At 40.3% G+C, this 17,276-nt stretch overlaps 1 protein-coding gene and 1 long non-coding RNA gene across 2 annotated transcripts in view; both read left to right on the top strand.

Moving 5' to 3' along the window:
- The window catches only part of LOC119264041 (polymeric immunoglobulin receptor-like), a 40,928-nt gene that overhangs the window by 2,912 nt on the left and 20,740 nt on the right, over window positions 1-17,276 (top strand). The window contains exons 3-5 of the mRNA XM_037541229.1: window positions 353-655; window positions 1,335-1,628; window positions 16,995-17,102. Of these exons, the coding sequence (XP_037397126.1) occupies window positions 353-655; window positions 1,335-1,628; window positions 16,995-17,102 (705 nt within the window). The remainder of the gene's footprint in view (window positions 1-352; window positions 656-1,334; window positions 1,629-16,994; window positions 17,103-17,276) is intronic.
- LOC119263995 lies at window positions 11,665-12,676 on the top strand. The gene is made up of 3 exons (XR_005130689.1): window positions 11,665-11,729; window positions 11,965-12,005; window positions 12,404-12,676. It is a non-coding gene; the product is annotated as an uncharacterized LOC119263995 (long non-coding RNA).

Below are 17,276 nucleotides of genomic sequence, written 5' to 3'. Positions count from 1 at the left end.
ATAACAGTTAATAATTAACCCTTAATGTAAAGCGTTACCCGTCTGTCTGATACAGAAATATTACAAAAATATGTTTTTTAATGTAGCCAAGCTTCCATCATTACTGTGATGTTAGATCAATAAAAGCTTTGAGGCTGAATTATAATGACAGGAACGAAGCAGAACCCTGACTGATAAACTTCATCAAACCAGCCAATTAAATAACACTAAACGAGAGACGGTGTGACAGAATCACATCCAGCTGATGTGAACAGAGGGGGTAACAGTGGTAAAGACCACTGAGAGAACTGGTTACTGTGCTGTTGGTGTTGAGATGGTGGTGATGTGTGTGTCTGTATTTGTGGGTCTGCAGGCTGTGCTGTGCTGAGTGACAGTGAGAGAACGTTCTCCAGATCTCCAGGAGAGTCTGTTCTGCTGCCCTGTCCCTGTCCCCCAGACCAACACAGGATCAACCCTGACAGAGTCACATGGACTAAAGATCAGACTGCAGTGTCTAATGATACAGAATCCTACAGAGGCAGAGTCTGGATGTTCAACCAGAACCATTCCAGAAATTTCTCTCTCCTCATCTCAGATCTGACTAAAGAGGACTCTGGACTCTACACCTGCAGAGCTGATGAGAAGGACGTGCCATATGTCCAGCTGGAGGTCACAGGTCAGTCGGTCAAATCATCATACAGTTTCAGTACTGACCGCACTGCACCAGCGTAACTGACTCAGCACCCAATCTGTTTCCAGAAGCTTCTCTCTGTAAGACTGAAGAGAACAGTAACAGTAGCTGGAGCTGTGGAATGTGAAGTGGTTTTGAGTGAAGAGCTGATATTTTCATTTTAATCAGATGGAGAAAAAGACGCTGTTTCCTCAGAAAAACCTTCAAATATCTTTTTACATTTCAGACAAACTTTGCAATATTTTACTATAATATAAATACAATATTATATCATTTATAATAGTATTATAAATACAATATAATGCAAAATGTTGCCAAATGCATAAAGACTGCTTTGAAGAATTTTCTTTTTTTTCCTCATATAAGTTGTTGTGAGTTTTATGCATATAGGAAATATCAGTGCTGTGTTATGATTAATATCTCCTTTATGAGTGAAATAAAATGTGCACATCTGTTATTCTTTTACAAAACTCGCTATATTAGAATTGTTGGAATGAAGCTCTTCAAATGCAATTCATATATAATTTACTGTTTATGTAAAAATACCTAATGCATATAATATATAATAATGATGATGATGATGATGATTATTATTATTATTATTAAGTGTTTATGGTCAGTTAAAGAGTGTATGTTGTTATTTTTGTTGTTGTTGTTGTTTTAGGCTGTGCTCTGTCAGAGAATAAACAGACTGTTCCAGTCAGTAGATCCTCAGGAGAGTCTGTTCTTCTGTCCTGCACCTGCACTGACCAGCAGGACAGACCTGTGAGAGTTCAGTGGAGAACACCAAACCATGAAGATCTCCTTCAGCGCTACAGCGGCCGAGTTCAGACGTTTGACCAGAGCTCTCCAGGAAATCTCTCTGTACTGATCTCAGACCTGACTGAAGAGGATGGAGGAACATATTCATGCTGGATAAACCAGAATCAGTACAGGAACTTCAGCCTCACTGTTAAAGGTAAACTGCTGAATTTAAACTTACTGTATTACTACAGAAACACTGTTTCTGTTAAAACTGATAGTTTTCAGATTTTACTGTGTGATATGCTCACCTGCTGTGTTATGACTGGATCAGAATTGATAAATAGGTTTTAATTTGGTCAGAGGCTTGGACTGAGCCCTCCATACGTCTATGTTTATGGTAGTCATGATACAGCGTGTAAATAAATCTTGAGCCCTGTTTAGTTCACATTGTACAGCATTGCTGCTGTTATCATGCATCACTAATGAAGATCAACACATCAGTTCCTAACAGCTCGAGGCAGCTGCAACAATGTTCCAAGCAGTGACCACAAAAAGACTTTGCATTAAAGTTTACTTTTCAAAAGTGTATTTAATATATCTGTCTGACATAAACACACTGTAATGTATACTAAACATATTATTTTGTTACAACTTATCACAGTTTAAGTATATTTAGGCTTTATTTAGGCTCTGATTCATATTAAATGTATTTAGTTATGCTCTTGAGTGCTTTATGAAAGGTTGCAATTAAAAAGTAGATGTCAGTGTTTAGTTTGTTTCTTTAATCATAATGATTTATTAGAGTAGAAATACAGAGTGGGCCATTTATATGGATACACCCAAATAAAATGGGAATGGTTGGTCATATGAACTTCCTGTTTGTGGCACATTAGTTTATGGGAGGGAGAAAACTTTTCAAGAGGGGTGGTGACCATGGTGGTCATTTTGAAGTTGGCCATTTTGGATCCAGCTTTAGTTTAGCCCACGACGACCAATCCACTTTCCAAGAAACTGTTCATCTAGGAATGCTCGGACCTGACACCCATAATGTGGTGGTGCACCATCTTGCTGGAAAAACTCAGGGAATGTGCCAGCTTCCAAAGTGGATTGGAAACTCATGAAAGAATAAAGTTAAGTTAAAACCAAGCACATCATTTTTTTTCTTGTGAAATTCTCAGTAAGTTTGATGGGTCACACAACGCTCTTCCCATTGAAAAAAACTAAAGTTGGATCCAAAATGACCAACTTCAAAATGGCCGCCATGGTCACTACCCATCTTGAAAAGTTTTCCCCCTCCTGTAAACTAATGTGCCACAAACAGGAAGTTCATATCACCAACCATTTCCATTTTATTTGGGTGTATCCACATAAATGGCCCACCCTGTAGAAAAACTTGACAAGTCAGAACTGGTCACAGTGGTGGTGATGGAAACAAGACATTGACCTCTAAAAGCTCCCTCACAGAATTGCATTTATTGCATGAAATGGTTATGAATTCACTGCCTGGCGCCGACATGCTGCTTTTTATGGTTGTTTTTTGTGATTATAAATAATGAGAATTTTACACTAGAATACTCTGAATTACTGTTTATTGTTAATGATCCTAAAAATTCTGCATGATTTAAATCATTTGAATTATCCATCCATCATCTTCCTCTTCTCCGGGGCTCGGGTCGGGGGGCAGTATCCTAAGCAATGAGGCCCAAACCTCCCTTTCCCCAGCCACTTCCACTCCCTGGGGGGGATTCCAAGGTGCTCCCAGGCCAGCTGGGCGATATAGTCACGCCAGCGTGTCCTGGGTCTTCCCGGGGTCTCCTCCCGGGTGGACTTGCCTGTGACATCTCCAAAGGGAGGCGTTCAGGAGGCATCCTAACAAAATGCCCGAACCACCTCAACTGGCTCCTCTCGACGTGGAGAAGCAGCGGCTCTACTCAGAGTCCCTCCCGGATGACCGAACTTCTCACCCTATCTCTAAGGGAGAGTCCAGACACCCTGCAGAGGAAACTCAATTCGGCCGCTTGTACTCGTGATCTCGTTCTTTCGGTCATTACACAAAGCTCATGACCATAGGTGAGGGTGAGAACGTAGATCAACCAGTAAATCGAGAGCCTTGCCTTATGGCTCAGCTCTTTCTTTACCACAACAGACTGGTAAAGAGCCCGCATCACTGCTGACCCAGCACCAATCCGCCTCTCAATCTCCCACTCCCTTGTACCATCACTCATGAACAAGACCCCGAGATACTTGAACTCCTCCACTTGAGGCAAGAGCCTATCCCCGACCCAGAGAGGGCTCTCCACCCTTTTCCGCCTGAGAACCATGGTCTCGGATTTAGAGGTACTGATTCTCATCCTGGCCGCTTCACACTCGGCTGCAAACCGATCCAGCGAAAGCTGAAGTTCGCGGCCTAATGTCCCCAATAGGACCACATCATCTGCAAACAGCAGCGATGTGACCCTGAGGACACCCTCCATCCCCTGTCTGTGCCTAGAAATTCTATCCTTAAAAATTATGAATAGAATCAGTGACAAAGGGCAGTCCTGACAGAGTCCAACTCTCACTGGGAATGAGTCTGACTTACTGCCGGCTATGTGAACCAAACTCCAGCTTTGTTTGTACAGGGCCTTAATGGCTCATAGCAAAGAGCTATGTACCCCATACTCCTGAAGCACCTCCCACAGAATACCCCGGGGAACACGGTCGAATGCCTTCTCCAAATCCACAAAGCACATGTGGACTGGTTGGGCAAACTCCCATGAACCCTCCAGAATCCTGGAGATTGTAAAGAGTTGGTCCAGTGTTCCAAGACCAGGGCAGAATCCGCACTCCTCCTCCTGAATCCGAGGTTCGACTATAAGCCGGACTCTCTTCTCCAGTACCCCTGCATAGACCTTACAAAAGAGGCTGAGGAGTGTAATTCCACTGTAGTTGGAACACACCCTCTGGTCCCCCTTTTTAAAAAGAGGCACCACCACCCCAGTCTGCCAATCCAGTGGCACCGCCCCCGATGTCCACGCAGTGTTGAAAAGGCATGTCAGCCAAGACAGCCCCACAACATCCAGAGCCTCACCGAACTCTTCCCACACCCGCAGATCACTTGGCCAGTCGATACCTGCCAGCTGCCTCTGGTGTCCTACAGGCCAACCATGCCCAGTAGGACTCCTTCTTCAGCTTGATGGCATCTCTCACCTGGGGTGTCCACCACCGGGTTTGAGGATTACCGCCCCGACAGGCACCAACTACCTTGCGACCACAGCTACAGTCAGCCGCTTCAACAATGGAGGAGCGGAACATGGCCCATTCTGAGTCAATGTCCCCCACCTCCCCCGATATCTGGTCAAAGTTCTGACGGAGGTGTGAGTTGAAGATCAATCTGACAGGTTCTTCTGCCAGACGTTCCCAGCAAACCCTCACTATACATTTGGCATCTTATATCTGTATATAATATATCTGACCGGCATCTTCCCCCACCACCTGATCCAACTCAACACCAGGTGGTGATCAGTTGACAGCTCAGCTCCTCTCTTTACCCGAGTGTCCAAAACACATGGCCGCAAGTCCGATGACACGACTACAAAGTCAATCATTGAAGTGCGGCCTAGGGTGTCCTGGTGCCATGTGCACTTATGGACATACTTGTGTTCAAACATGGTGCTCGTTATGGACAAACTGTGTTTTGCACAGAAGTGAACACCACTCAGGTTCAGATCAGAGAGGCCATTCCTCCCAATCACACCACTCCAGGTCTTACTGTCATTGCCCACGTGAGTGTTGAAGTCCACCATTAGGACAATCGAGTCTCCAGGAGGAGCACTTTCAAGCACCCCTCCCAAGGACTCTAGGAAGGCTGGATACTCTGAACTGCTGTTTGGTGCATAAGCACAGACAACAGTCAGGACCCGTTCCCCAACCCGAAGGCGTAGGGAAGCTACCCTCTTGTTCACCGGGGAAAACCCCAACATACAGGTGCCGAGTCGAGGGGCTATGAGAAAGCCCACACCTGCCCACCGCCTCTCACCATGGGCAACTCCAGAAAAGAATAAAGTCCAGCCCCTCTCAAGGAGATTGGACCCAGAGCCCAAGCTGTTTGTTGAGGACAATGAGTGTAGAAACAAGGAGGTGGACATAGTGTCATGCCTGTGTGTGTGATTAAGATTAAGTGACCCTTATTAGTCCCACAATGGGGAAATTTCAACTCCGCATTTAACCCATCCGTGAAGTGAAACACCACATACACACTAGTGAGCACACTTGCCCGGAGCGGTGGGCAGCCCAATCCGCAGCACCCAGGGAGCAGTTGGGGGTTAGGTGTCTTGCTCAATGATACCTCAGTCATGCGCTGTCAGCTCTGGGGATCGAACCAGCGACCTTCTGGTCATGAGGCTGGATCCCTAACCTCCAACCCACAACTGCCCCAAGCCCACGACTGCCCCAGTGTGTGTGCGTGTGTGTGAGCGAATCTTAGTTTAGTTTATGTATATGCAGTAACTGAAGAAAGAATGCTTAATACTTAAGAAAGTCAAAGCCCCAGAGGACTGCGCCCCTTACAAACCAATAATCTTAATAAATACAGATTGTAAAAATTTTGCTAAAGCTCTGGCACGGCGATTAGAGGTGACTTTACCTAGACCTATTAATTCAGACCAAACTGGATTCATAAAAATGTGATATGGTTCTGATAATATAAGTAGACTGTTGAATATTATAGATTTATTAGAAAAAGTAATGATCCCACCCCTTATTGTTTCTCTTGATGCAGAGGAAAGCGTTTGATAGGATTGAATGGCCATTCTTGTTTGCTGTTCTTAAAAAATTAAATGTGAGTCCCACTTTTATGTATGTAACCCACTACTGAGTATGTACATGTCGATGGAAGGCCAGGTTCAATAGGCTAAAGAATAAGAGACACTAGGTTCTGGGGAGAGAGTGGAAAAGACAGTGCAATTAAAAGACACCATACAAGGATATATGTTTTTCTTTCTTTTAGAAATAAATTGAAAAGTTGAAATATTTACAATTACCCAAAATAAAAGATCGGACCCTTTAAAATAAAATAAAGATGAATTGTCCTTCAAAACTTGGTGTTAATTCAAGTCAATAAGTCAAGTCAGTCATAGTCAGTGATGTGACACGAGCAGGCCACAATCCTACCAGATATGCCATGTGCAATGAGATAGAACAGGATCACACTCGAATGGGTGGGTGGCTCGCCATCTAATGTAGTCCACGAATCCTCAGCGGAAACCAGATCCAGCTCAAAAACTTGACCTGTGTAACCACACCCTTAGTTAAGCTACACATACAGGCCATAGTTCAATTCCTATCAAATATCATCAATCAGTTTAAACTTAAAGTAGTTGTACAACATTAATATCAATCTTCTCAGAAGAAAAGCTATGCAAACTGCATACACATTTATACTGAAAAGCATTGCATACCATTCAGTTAAATTACCATTATCAAGTAAACAGGATGAATACTATGAAATAACAACATTGTATACTGAAATCGCGATAACCTTGCAATTATACACAAACATTACCGAGTACAGTGATTATCATGAGAACACATTCAGCCCTCTCACCTTGCACGTGCTGGGTGCGTTATTACAGCATGTGAAATACAGTCAGCTCACTCCGAGCATTAAACTTACTCATTTCAACCAAAATATACCCTCTCAGATTCCTTACAACAAATATTGACAAAACAAAATACAATTCTCAATTTTCACCGAAGTATTTAACAATAATAAACAAATTATGACTTATTATGAAAAATAGACAAGTTGCCTTACCGAGACGATTCAAACAAAAGAAATACTCGACGAAATGAAGCTTCTGGTCTTCAAACATACAGCATTTACAGAGCTGGTTGCCCAGTACTCCGAAAGGAAACCTAAACTTCATAAACAACTTAGAATTAGTTTCTTTTAATTGTTTCTAGCTCTGATGACATGGAGTCTCCAACTCTCTGGCTCTCATCAGCTCAACAGACTGAACGGCTCCATGGGAAGCCGAATGCTTGCAAAACAGCATGTCAAAATAAAAGAACCAGATCGTAACTGTCACAGTAAAAGTACTGCTATATTAAATACATTCAAATCGTGTTTTTAACAATAACAACCCATCATTCATGAATTGATTCACTAGGATTATCACTATTTATTATCCCATTTTACTATTTATGCTTTTTATCACTAATTATTGTACCTTTTTATTATGCAATTGTCAACTGGGTTACATTTACTTAGTTAAACTGTTATATGCCAACCCATACGCTGCTGTCAATACAAATGGGTTGCTCTCTGAAAACGTTTCAGATAGATCGAGGAACAAGACAAGGCTGCCCTCTCTCTGCATTGCTTTTTTTCCATGGCAATTGAGCCAGTGGCAGAAACAATTAGATGCCACCAGGACATCTCAGGTACTAGAGCAGGAGGAGTGGACCACTATATCTCACTCTATGCAGATGGCCCACCCAGATACATCTATTCCAGCTATAATGAAGTGTATATCAGAATACAGTAAATTCTCTGGCTATAAGAATTTTTTTAAATCATTAGCTTTACCTTTGAATATATCCCTTAACACACTTGGGTAGTTACATCCTGTTACATTTGACAGGGGTGAGACGACCGTGGAGGGACAGGCAAATCAGGTTTAATATCCGAAGGCAAAGAGAATGGTCAAAAAACAGGCTAGGGTTTGTATCTGAAATCACAGCACGAACACGAAGCATACAATATCACAGGGATAGACCGAATACGTAGTCTACAAAAAAGCTCCAAGTCTAAACACGGAAAAGCCAAAAACTGCCAGCAAAAGTACAAGAGGGTGAGACTAAAGACGAAGTCGAGAAATATCTTAATATTCATCATCGTCTTTCACTATTGTCCCCCCTGGCCCACAACCCAGATTTACCTTCTCAGCTGAATAACTCTGGACTCTCAGCTTGGCTTGACAGAGGGATCAAAAACATTTGTAACATGTTTTCTGGTAGTTTGCTCAAATTGTTCACACAACTGCAAGAAGAATACGAGTTACCCAGGTCAGACTTTTTCAAATATCTTCAGGTTCATCACCTGGTCACCTCAGCCATTAAGGATGGGAGATTAAGAAAGGAATTAACCGACCTTGAAGGGTTGCTAGTTAAGAAAGACCAGGCTAGAGGGTTGTTTTCACTAATCCATGGCATTTTGCTAAAGCATGTTAAACCATCATCAGACAGTCTGAGAGGAGTTTGGGAGAAGGACTTAGGCCAACCAATCACAGAAGAGGACTGGTGCAATATTTGTAAAGATCTGTGTCCCCATTGTTCTGGTGTTCACAATCTTCATTATAAATTTATTAATAGGATAAACTTTACACCTTGCAGAAGATGCTTCCAGACAGATCTAACTTTTAAATGGTAACTGAAAAGGACTTTTGTTCATGCTTTTTGGCAGTGTAAAAAAATGGGCATTTTCTGGAAAAGAGTACATATGACGGTAGAAAAAATCTTTCAAACGCGATTTCAGAAGTCCCCTGCCCTGTCTCTTTCGGGAACAGGAGCGGAGCGTATTTTTGATACTGATATCAAATTTTTGTTTCTAATGTTTTTTCATTTCTGGCAAAAATATGTATCCTAATTCGATGGGCTGGCTCCTCTCCACCATCTGTTGAGCAGTGGCTTTCCCAAGCTACAACTCTGCTTCCTCTGGAAAAACTGACCTACGATCTACGTCACCAAATGGATAAATTCTGGAAACTTTGGACCCCCCTGTGGACTTACGTAGAGAATCCTTCTTAAAATCTCATGTATGTTGGCCTGATGTGTGAGATTTAAATGTATGATTGTCAATATGAATAGAGTGCAATAAATAAATAAAAAAACAGGGAAATGAGGTAGGTTGTCATGTTGGAATAGTTACTGAGGCTGCCTCTTCAGATGAGCTGATAAGCTAACAGAGCTACCAAACATCGGGTTGAATGCTGATGAGGTTTTTTCTCCTCAGTGTGCCAGTAGGTTATTTGTCAGAAAAATATATTTTCATTATTTTGGACCAAGTTAACATTAACTAAGGAAGTAAGTCTTGTTAGTGATACAGCCAAGCTAACTTTGCGTTCCTCTTAAGTCACTGGCCAATTAGATCATTAAATGAAGCTAACTTGGCCAGCGTTGAAATCTGTAATAATAGATCTGTGAATTTTGCAGATCAAGGTGTAATTTTACAGATAATAATAAAAATAATAATAAAATGATACTTCAGTTAAAAACTTCTCAATCACTGTCGATCACATACAAACACACAATGTAATAGTAATGAACAGAACAGAAACACTGTGCTGCTTTATGTTCCTGCAGACTGCAAACTGTCAGAGACTCAGGAGAAAGACATTCACAAATATCCAGGAGAGTCTGTTCTCCTGCCCTGCTCCTGCTCTGACCAACAAACCCCACCTGTAAGTGTGAAATGGGACCATGTAGACTCAGGAGGGACTCAGGTATCCAATGAGATGCCACGATACACAGGCAGAGTCCAGATGTTTAATAAGAACCTTCCAGCAAATCTCTCTCTACTGATCTCCAACCTGACTGAACAAGACCAGGGAACATACAGATGTTCAATCAACAACAAACAGTCCATCAACACCACACTCAACATTAAAGGTAGGTTCTCTTATTGTCAACTGTAAAGACATTAAAACAGCAACAGTTTGTGTTTGATATTAACCATTTCTGCTATTTTCTGATAATAATAATAATAATAATAATAACAATAATAATGGTCTTATTTACAGGCAAGATTGCTTTGATAATTCTCAGAAATGTTTTAACTTTGTGATATACAATTATTTTAACTTAAATATTATGGAAATGTGGAAATATGTATTTCACACCCCTCTTTTTCTGTTTTTCTAAATGAATCCAACAACAGAAAAGACAGAAATCAGGCATCAGTCTGGTGAGATGTTACAACACAGCAATATAGACTTTTCAAAGCATTTTAAAATGTGTTGTGTGTGTGAGTGCATGTACATTTTGGATAACTTTACATTAAGGTTCCTTGGTAACCCAGTAACAATGCACCAACAACTCATTAATGAATATAGCAATTAACAGTAATGAATAATGTCTAAGGCTTTATTACTAATGAAGGAACATGGGAAGGAATTGGTTGTTCCTGCAGGTTCCTCACATCAGATAAAATACATTTACAGAATGAACAGACATAATATTAATAGAACTAATATTAACTAATAAAGTAAACAAGACTAAGCAATATAGTAACTATGATTAACACAGTAACTCAGATTAACTTACATGTTAACTGTAATATCAACCTTTAACTATTTTAAGATTAACTTATATAACTAGTTTTATTTAATATTTTAACTATGAGATTAGCTGAAAAATAACTATTATTCACTAGTAATAACTAACTATATATATATATATATATATATATATATATATATATATATATATATATATATATATATATATATATAATAGTGAAATTATTTATTATTTAAATTATTTTCAATTTTAATGTAAACATTTTAAATTAATATTCAAATTATTTTATAGTTTTCCTTTATATCAGTCAATCAAGTTAATACATCAGTTATATCAGTTTCTATATATCAGCTTCTAGTTACCATATTAGTTCATATTAATGATTATATCAATTAACATAAGAGTTAATGTATTATAAAGTAGGGTTTGATCTCTGCCTAGGCCAGCACCCCGCGCTATAACAATGAGTCCTTGGGAAAGACTCCTAATGCCTGTTAAATGAGACCAAATTGTAAGTCACTCTGGATAAGAGCATTGCCCAAATAAATATACGTAGCCTTAGTCACTATATTAGTTCATCTTAGTCACTGTATTAATGAATTTTAGTTACTGTTTTATTTAATCTGTCTGTTCATTCAGTAAATGTATTTTATCTGATGTGTGGTTTTGCAGAACCAACCAATTCTTTCTCATGTTCCTTCATTTGTAATAAAACAGAACACATTCATATCTGATAATTGCTATATTCATCCAGTCATTGGTGCATTGTTACTATGTCACTGAAGGACCTTAACGTGAAGTTTTACCATTTTTCATGTGTGTGTTGTAGATTTTTCTGAAGTCTGCTTTTATTCTTTGTCTTCCTGAACGTGCTTTGAATGTGTTCTTAATGTAACCGTTATGTTTCATCTCTTTCGCTTTTCTACAGATTGCTCAGGTTTGCTCATCACGTTGAGCGTCTGCGTGGCTCTGCTGCTGATTGTAGTGATTGGAGAATCAGCACTGATCTACAAACTGATCCACAACAGGACACGAGGTACTTAACACACAACCATAGACACAGTTCATAATTACTGTATGTATCAGTCCAAGTTCAGGCTCTATTTCAGACCTGGAAAACTGTGCTCATTAAAGTAGATTTGATATGAATGTAATACTTTAATAAGAACATAAATTACATCTAAGTTATGAAAGATTTCCTCTATTCCAAATTAAATCTACCAGTCTTGTGGAAAACAGCTTTTTGATTACCATCTTGAATTGATTTGCAGGGTCTGTATCTACAAACACTGAGAGAAGATCACAGAACAAAGTGAGTGAAAAAACAAAGTCTTAAAACTGCTTCCCATTATAACCAAATACGAACTGTTTTAAACTGTAACAGCTTAAGTCAGTAGCATTCTATAAGGCCAAGAGCCAGATGTGGTTAACATTAAATCTCCAAAGCAGTAGACATTCAGAGTCAGAGTTGGGAACTCTTGATGCCATAGATTGTTAGATAGATAGATAGATAGATAGATAGATAGATAGATAGATAGATAGATAGATAGATAGATAGATAGATAGATAGATAGATACTTTATTGATCCCGAAGGAAATTTAGCAAACAAGTCATGGACACATTAGGAATTATTCTGCATGAATGAATGAATGTGATGTGATGACTAAAGTGCGAGTTATTTTCTCCTGTGTATGTTACTTTGGTTGCAGGCCAATGGTGATTATGAAGATCCTCTTGAAAAACAGAACATCAGCATGGGTCCAGTCTACCAGAGCCTGAACCCCAACACCAACCAAACAGATTCAGTCTACCAGAGCTTAAACTCCAACACCACCCAATCAGATTCAGTCTACCAGAGCCTAAACCCAAACACCAACCAATCAGATTCTGTCTACCAGAGCCTGGACCCCAAAACCAAATAAAAAGATTCAGTCTACCAGAGCTTAATCCCCAACATAAACCAATCAGATTCAGTCTACCAGAGCCTGAACCCAAAACCAACCAATCAGAATTGGTCTATCAGAGGCTAACCCCCAACACCAAGCAATCAGATTCAGCCTGCCAGAACTTATACCCAACTAGTCAGATTCAGTTCCTAAACCCCAAGACCAACCAATTTGATTCAGTCTACCAGAATCTTACCCCCAACACCAACCAACCAGATTCCGCTTTCTAGAGCCTACATCCAAATAAAAGTCAACTGGAGTAGATCTGCGACAGTTGAGTCTTGCCAGATAATTAAAATAATCCTATTAAAGTGTAGACCAGGTCTGTCCAGTCTTATCCACAAAGGGTTAACGTTGCTGTAGGTTTTTAACCCAAGCAAGCAGGAGGACACCTTATTCCACCTGTTTAAGTGGTCCCAGGCATCAGGCTTTTATGTTCTCACAAGTCCAAGAAGAACACAATTCAAGGTTTGTCAAGAATGAGGCGGCTCATGATATCAACCTTCCTGCCAACTACTGGTTAGCAGAGCTTTACATTGCTTCATCTATTTCCCCACTGAAAGCTAGTTCTGGTATGGAGGATGAGTCCTTAGTTTCCCCACTATCTGTTCCTGTTGGATGCAATGCAGTCTGACCTTTAAACTCTGAGAACAAGAGGACATTAGATTTTTCAGATTCCTGAAGTCTTTCCTGTTTGAGATCTTGACTATGATCAAAACACAGTGATTAAGCACAGAATTCATATTTCGGATTCCACTGCTTTAAACAGAAGGCAAGTCCCTTCCATCATTCCCTTTTTGAAGCAGTCAGACTTCCCCCTAAAGAACTTTGCAATGCAAACACCATCCATGAATCCCAAAGTTCCTTCGCCTCACCAATAGTTGCTGTGAAGGAGAAAAATGGTACAATCCCTCTCTGCGTTGATTACAGAAAGCTTAACAATCAGACCATTAAAGATGCATATGCGCTTCCTAACATGGAAGAGACATTTTTAGCACCAACTGGATTGAAGTGGTTTTCTGTTATGGACTTAACATCTGGCTACTATCAGGATGAGGTTGAAGAGAAAGACAAGCCTAAAACAGCATTCCTAACACCAATGGAAATTCTGGGAGAATGCTAACATACCTAGTACATTTCAGCGCATCATGGAAAATGTATATGCAGCAGGCAGCTCAAAGAAGTTATTGCGTTTCTTGATGACCTTATTGTTTTTTTTTTTTGAGTGCCTCATGAAAGTTTTATATGAGTTTGGTTTAAAATTCTCTGCAGATTAATTTTTCATGAAATCAGTCAAATATATGGGACACATTGTCTCTATGGATGTACTAAAAACTGACCCAGGGAAGATCTCTGTGCTGACAACCTTGCCAAAGCTGATAAATAACAATGTGCACAGAGTCCTATTTGGCATTAACAGGATATTACAGATGATTTGTCAGAGATTATCCTAAAATTGCAGAGCCTCTCAATGACCTGGCAGCTGGCTGTATTCCACTGAAAAACATGAGCATCCAAACCAGCTTCCTCTGCTGATCTCAAGAAGCCTTTGGATGGAAAGTGGACACACCAATGTGAAGCTTTCCACACACTCATTGAGAAATTAACTACTGCCCCAGTGTACAGGTTTTCCAATCCTCAGATACTCTACATTCTGCATAGAGACGCTAGTCTCCAAGGCCTTGGTGCAGCCCTGTACCAAGAGCAAGATGGTCACATGTGGGTAACTGCATGCGTGCGCAGAAGACTGTCCAAACGTGACAAATGTTACCAACACATAAGCTGGAGTTTCTAGCATTAAAGTGGACTGTAACAGATGTCAAAAACACCAGGTTTCTGGACGTACCTACTCTGAAGAAGACTTCAGCCTACCTGCCACTCTTGAATACTTAGCCATCAAAGTCAATGTCATCCCAGAGGAATCTATCTACTGATCTACTCCTTGGCTCAACCACTCTTCCTAGAATGTCACAGCAAGACCGGGCTGAAGAGCAGGCAAATGATCTGATTATCAGCTGTGTCATCGACATCTTCAATGCTGGTGAACTGCCTTATTCTGAGGTCTCAATATATGTCATTGCAGTTCCATCAGAAAGCAAAGACAGTTGGCAAAATACTGTGGAGTAACTTCTTTGTGCATTACGCCACACCTGAGCATCTTCATAGTGACCAAGGTCATGATTATGAGTCTGCTGTAATATTTTTTGTTAGTCATAAAGAAGATAAGAACAACTCCTTACCATGTGGAAGTCCCATGGAACGTTTCAGTAGTGCTCTATTTGTAATGCTGGAAACGCTTCAAGAGGAAGATGAGGTGAAGTGGTGATAACATGTCCAGCCACTATGGTCCACGTGTATAATTGTACTAAAAATGACACGACAGGTTTTTCTGCTCATCAGTTAATGACATTATAAAGGAAATTGATGATTCTTTATTGTTTATGTGGTGAAGGTCTTTTCTTCAGATGGTCCAGAAAGAAAACTCCATGTGTTTTGCTCCTGTCGTGTGCATTCCTGGTCTCAAAGACCTGCAGTGAAGAAAATGACAAGGTCAAAGAGAAAAATAAGGCACCTAGCCCAGAGTACAGCCTTATACCACTGAAGAGGTCTTGAACACAACTGTAACTATTTGTTTGCGATGTATTTTTATTTGTATGTGGTTGTTGATCAGACAATATATTCACTTTCATTACTTTCCTTAAACTCGTTGTCATGTCTCGTTCTTCTCATGTGGAATTCTCTATACCAGTAACATGTCCGAGTCAACAAAACATCATCCAAACCTTCACATATTTCACAACAGTCTGTTCCACCAACATTACTCCTCATTCTATCTCCTGGGCTGCTTAAGATTCAGCAGTAACTGTACTGAATGTTTTGGCAGAGAAATGCTGAATCATGATAATGTGGTATAGTTATATTAAGGGTGTGGCTTCAGTCCTTTAGACTTTCTGAGAAATACTGGCGTAAACAGACTTGACACGAAGCCAAAATGGACCCATCCAAGCTCCGCCCATAAATGTACTCTTTCACAGCAGGCTTTTTTCAGCTTTGTCACTTCAGCCCCGAGTGATGGTGAGGACAGCTTCTGCAAATACACATGTATTTTACTCACAAGTGCAACAGCACATGTAGTTATAATAACATATATTATCTTATGTAATTACACAAGTCTAAAAGGTAAATAAGACCTTATTTAAAGACGTTTTTTTTTCCAATAAGACTTTTCTGATTGTAAAAGATACACTTGTATAATAAGATCAACTGGTATAATTACATAAGCTGGGCAACTGTAATCCATCTGTAACAGTGAACGCATCACCAGCAGTTACATTATTGTTGCACACATTGTTAACATGTAACTACACAGTAATTAGGGACACAAAATAAAGAGAAATTACTTGGAGTAGAGGGCGGCACGGTGGCGTGGTGGGTAGCGCTGTCGCCTCACAGCGAGGAGGGCCGGGGTTCGATTCCCCAGCTGGGTGACTGGGGTCCTCTCTGTGTGGAGTCTGCATGTTCTCCCCGTGTCTGCGTGGGTTTCCTCCGGGTTCTCCGGTTTCCTCCCACAGTCCTAAGACATCCTGCCTTCCGCCCGATGACTGCTGGGATAGGCTCCAGCAACCCCCGCGACCCTGACGGAGAAGCGGCTTAGAAAATGGATGGATGGATGGATGAAGGGAAATTTTAATGAATGGAATTTCTTTGGAATTTGAGTGATGAGATGTTTATTAACTCCTTACACAGTGAAGGTAGGATCCAAAAATGTCCAATTAAAAAGTTCCAAAAGGGACCAGTAGATGGTGACATATCACAAACTTAAGGTTAGGAAAATGAACAGAATAGATAGATAGATAGATAGATAGATAGATAGATAGATAGATAGATAGATAGATAGATAGATAGATAGATAGATGTAGTGATAATATGGAGTTAAAGGAGGGAGACGTACAGTAATTACATGAACATGGAGCTTTCAGGGGTCATTCATGAACACCATTATGACTCCATCATCAATTTGAAAAGTCCATTTTACGTATTCATTAATGATCAATGAGCGTATAGTATAACAGAGCTTAGGCACACTTAGTGATGTTTTACTTTCATTAAAATTAAATACTTTCTTTTCAGAGAAAAACTACAACAATGAATATATTTTACTATATTTTAAAGTTTGTTATATTATTAGACATAATCTATCATGACAGCTCATAACATCTGCTGGATAACTTTGTATTATGATGAGCAGATTCTTTATTTCAGCCTCTCAGCAGAAAAAGAAGCAGAGGATTTCTCAGGATGTGGTCAGTAGGCTGGAGACTAAAAATGTCTGTGTCACTTCTCACTCTCTTAGAGTGGACACTGCTAAACCAGAGGGAGAGAGAGATGAACAGCGGCGTTCTCTCAGTAAAGATGTGGCTCTGTGTGTTTCTGCTCTACTCTGTGCTGCAGGAATCTTCAGGTGAGTCCACACGACTGTGTGAGTTCTTCTTCATGTGCATCACTGCTGCACTGTAGTGAACTGTAGACAGTGAACTGTAGTGAACTGTAGAAGAGTTCAGGTTCTAGATATGCTGTTATCATCGTGTCTTTATTGACTCTTTCTCCTCTGATCTTGTCTTGTATTGATCACACG

Source organism: Pygocentrus nattereri, chromosome 9 (genome assembly GCF_015220715.1).
Source record: "Pygocentrus nattereri isolate fPygNat1 chromosome 9, fPygNat1.pri, whole genome shotgun sequence".
Lineage (NCBI taxonomy): Eukaryota > Metazoa > Chordata > Actinopteri > Characiformes > Serrasalmidae > Pygocentrus > Pygocentrus nattereri.
The sequence above is the reverse complement of the archived record's forward strand: the minus strand, read 5'-3'. Positions and strand labels throughout refer to the sequence as shown.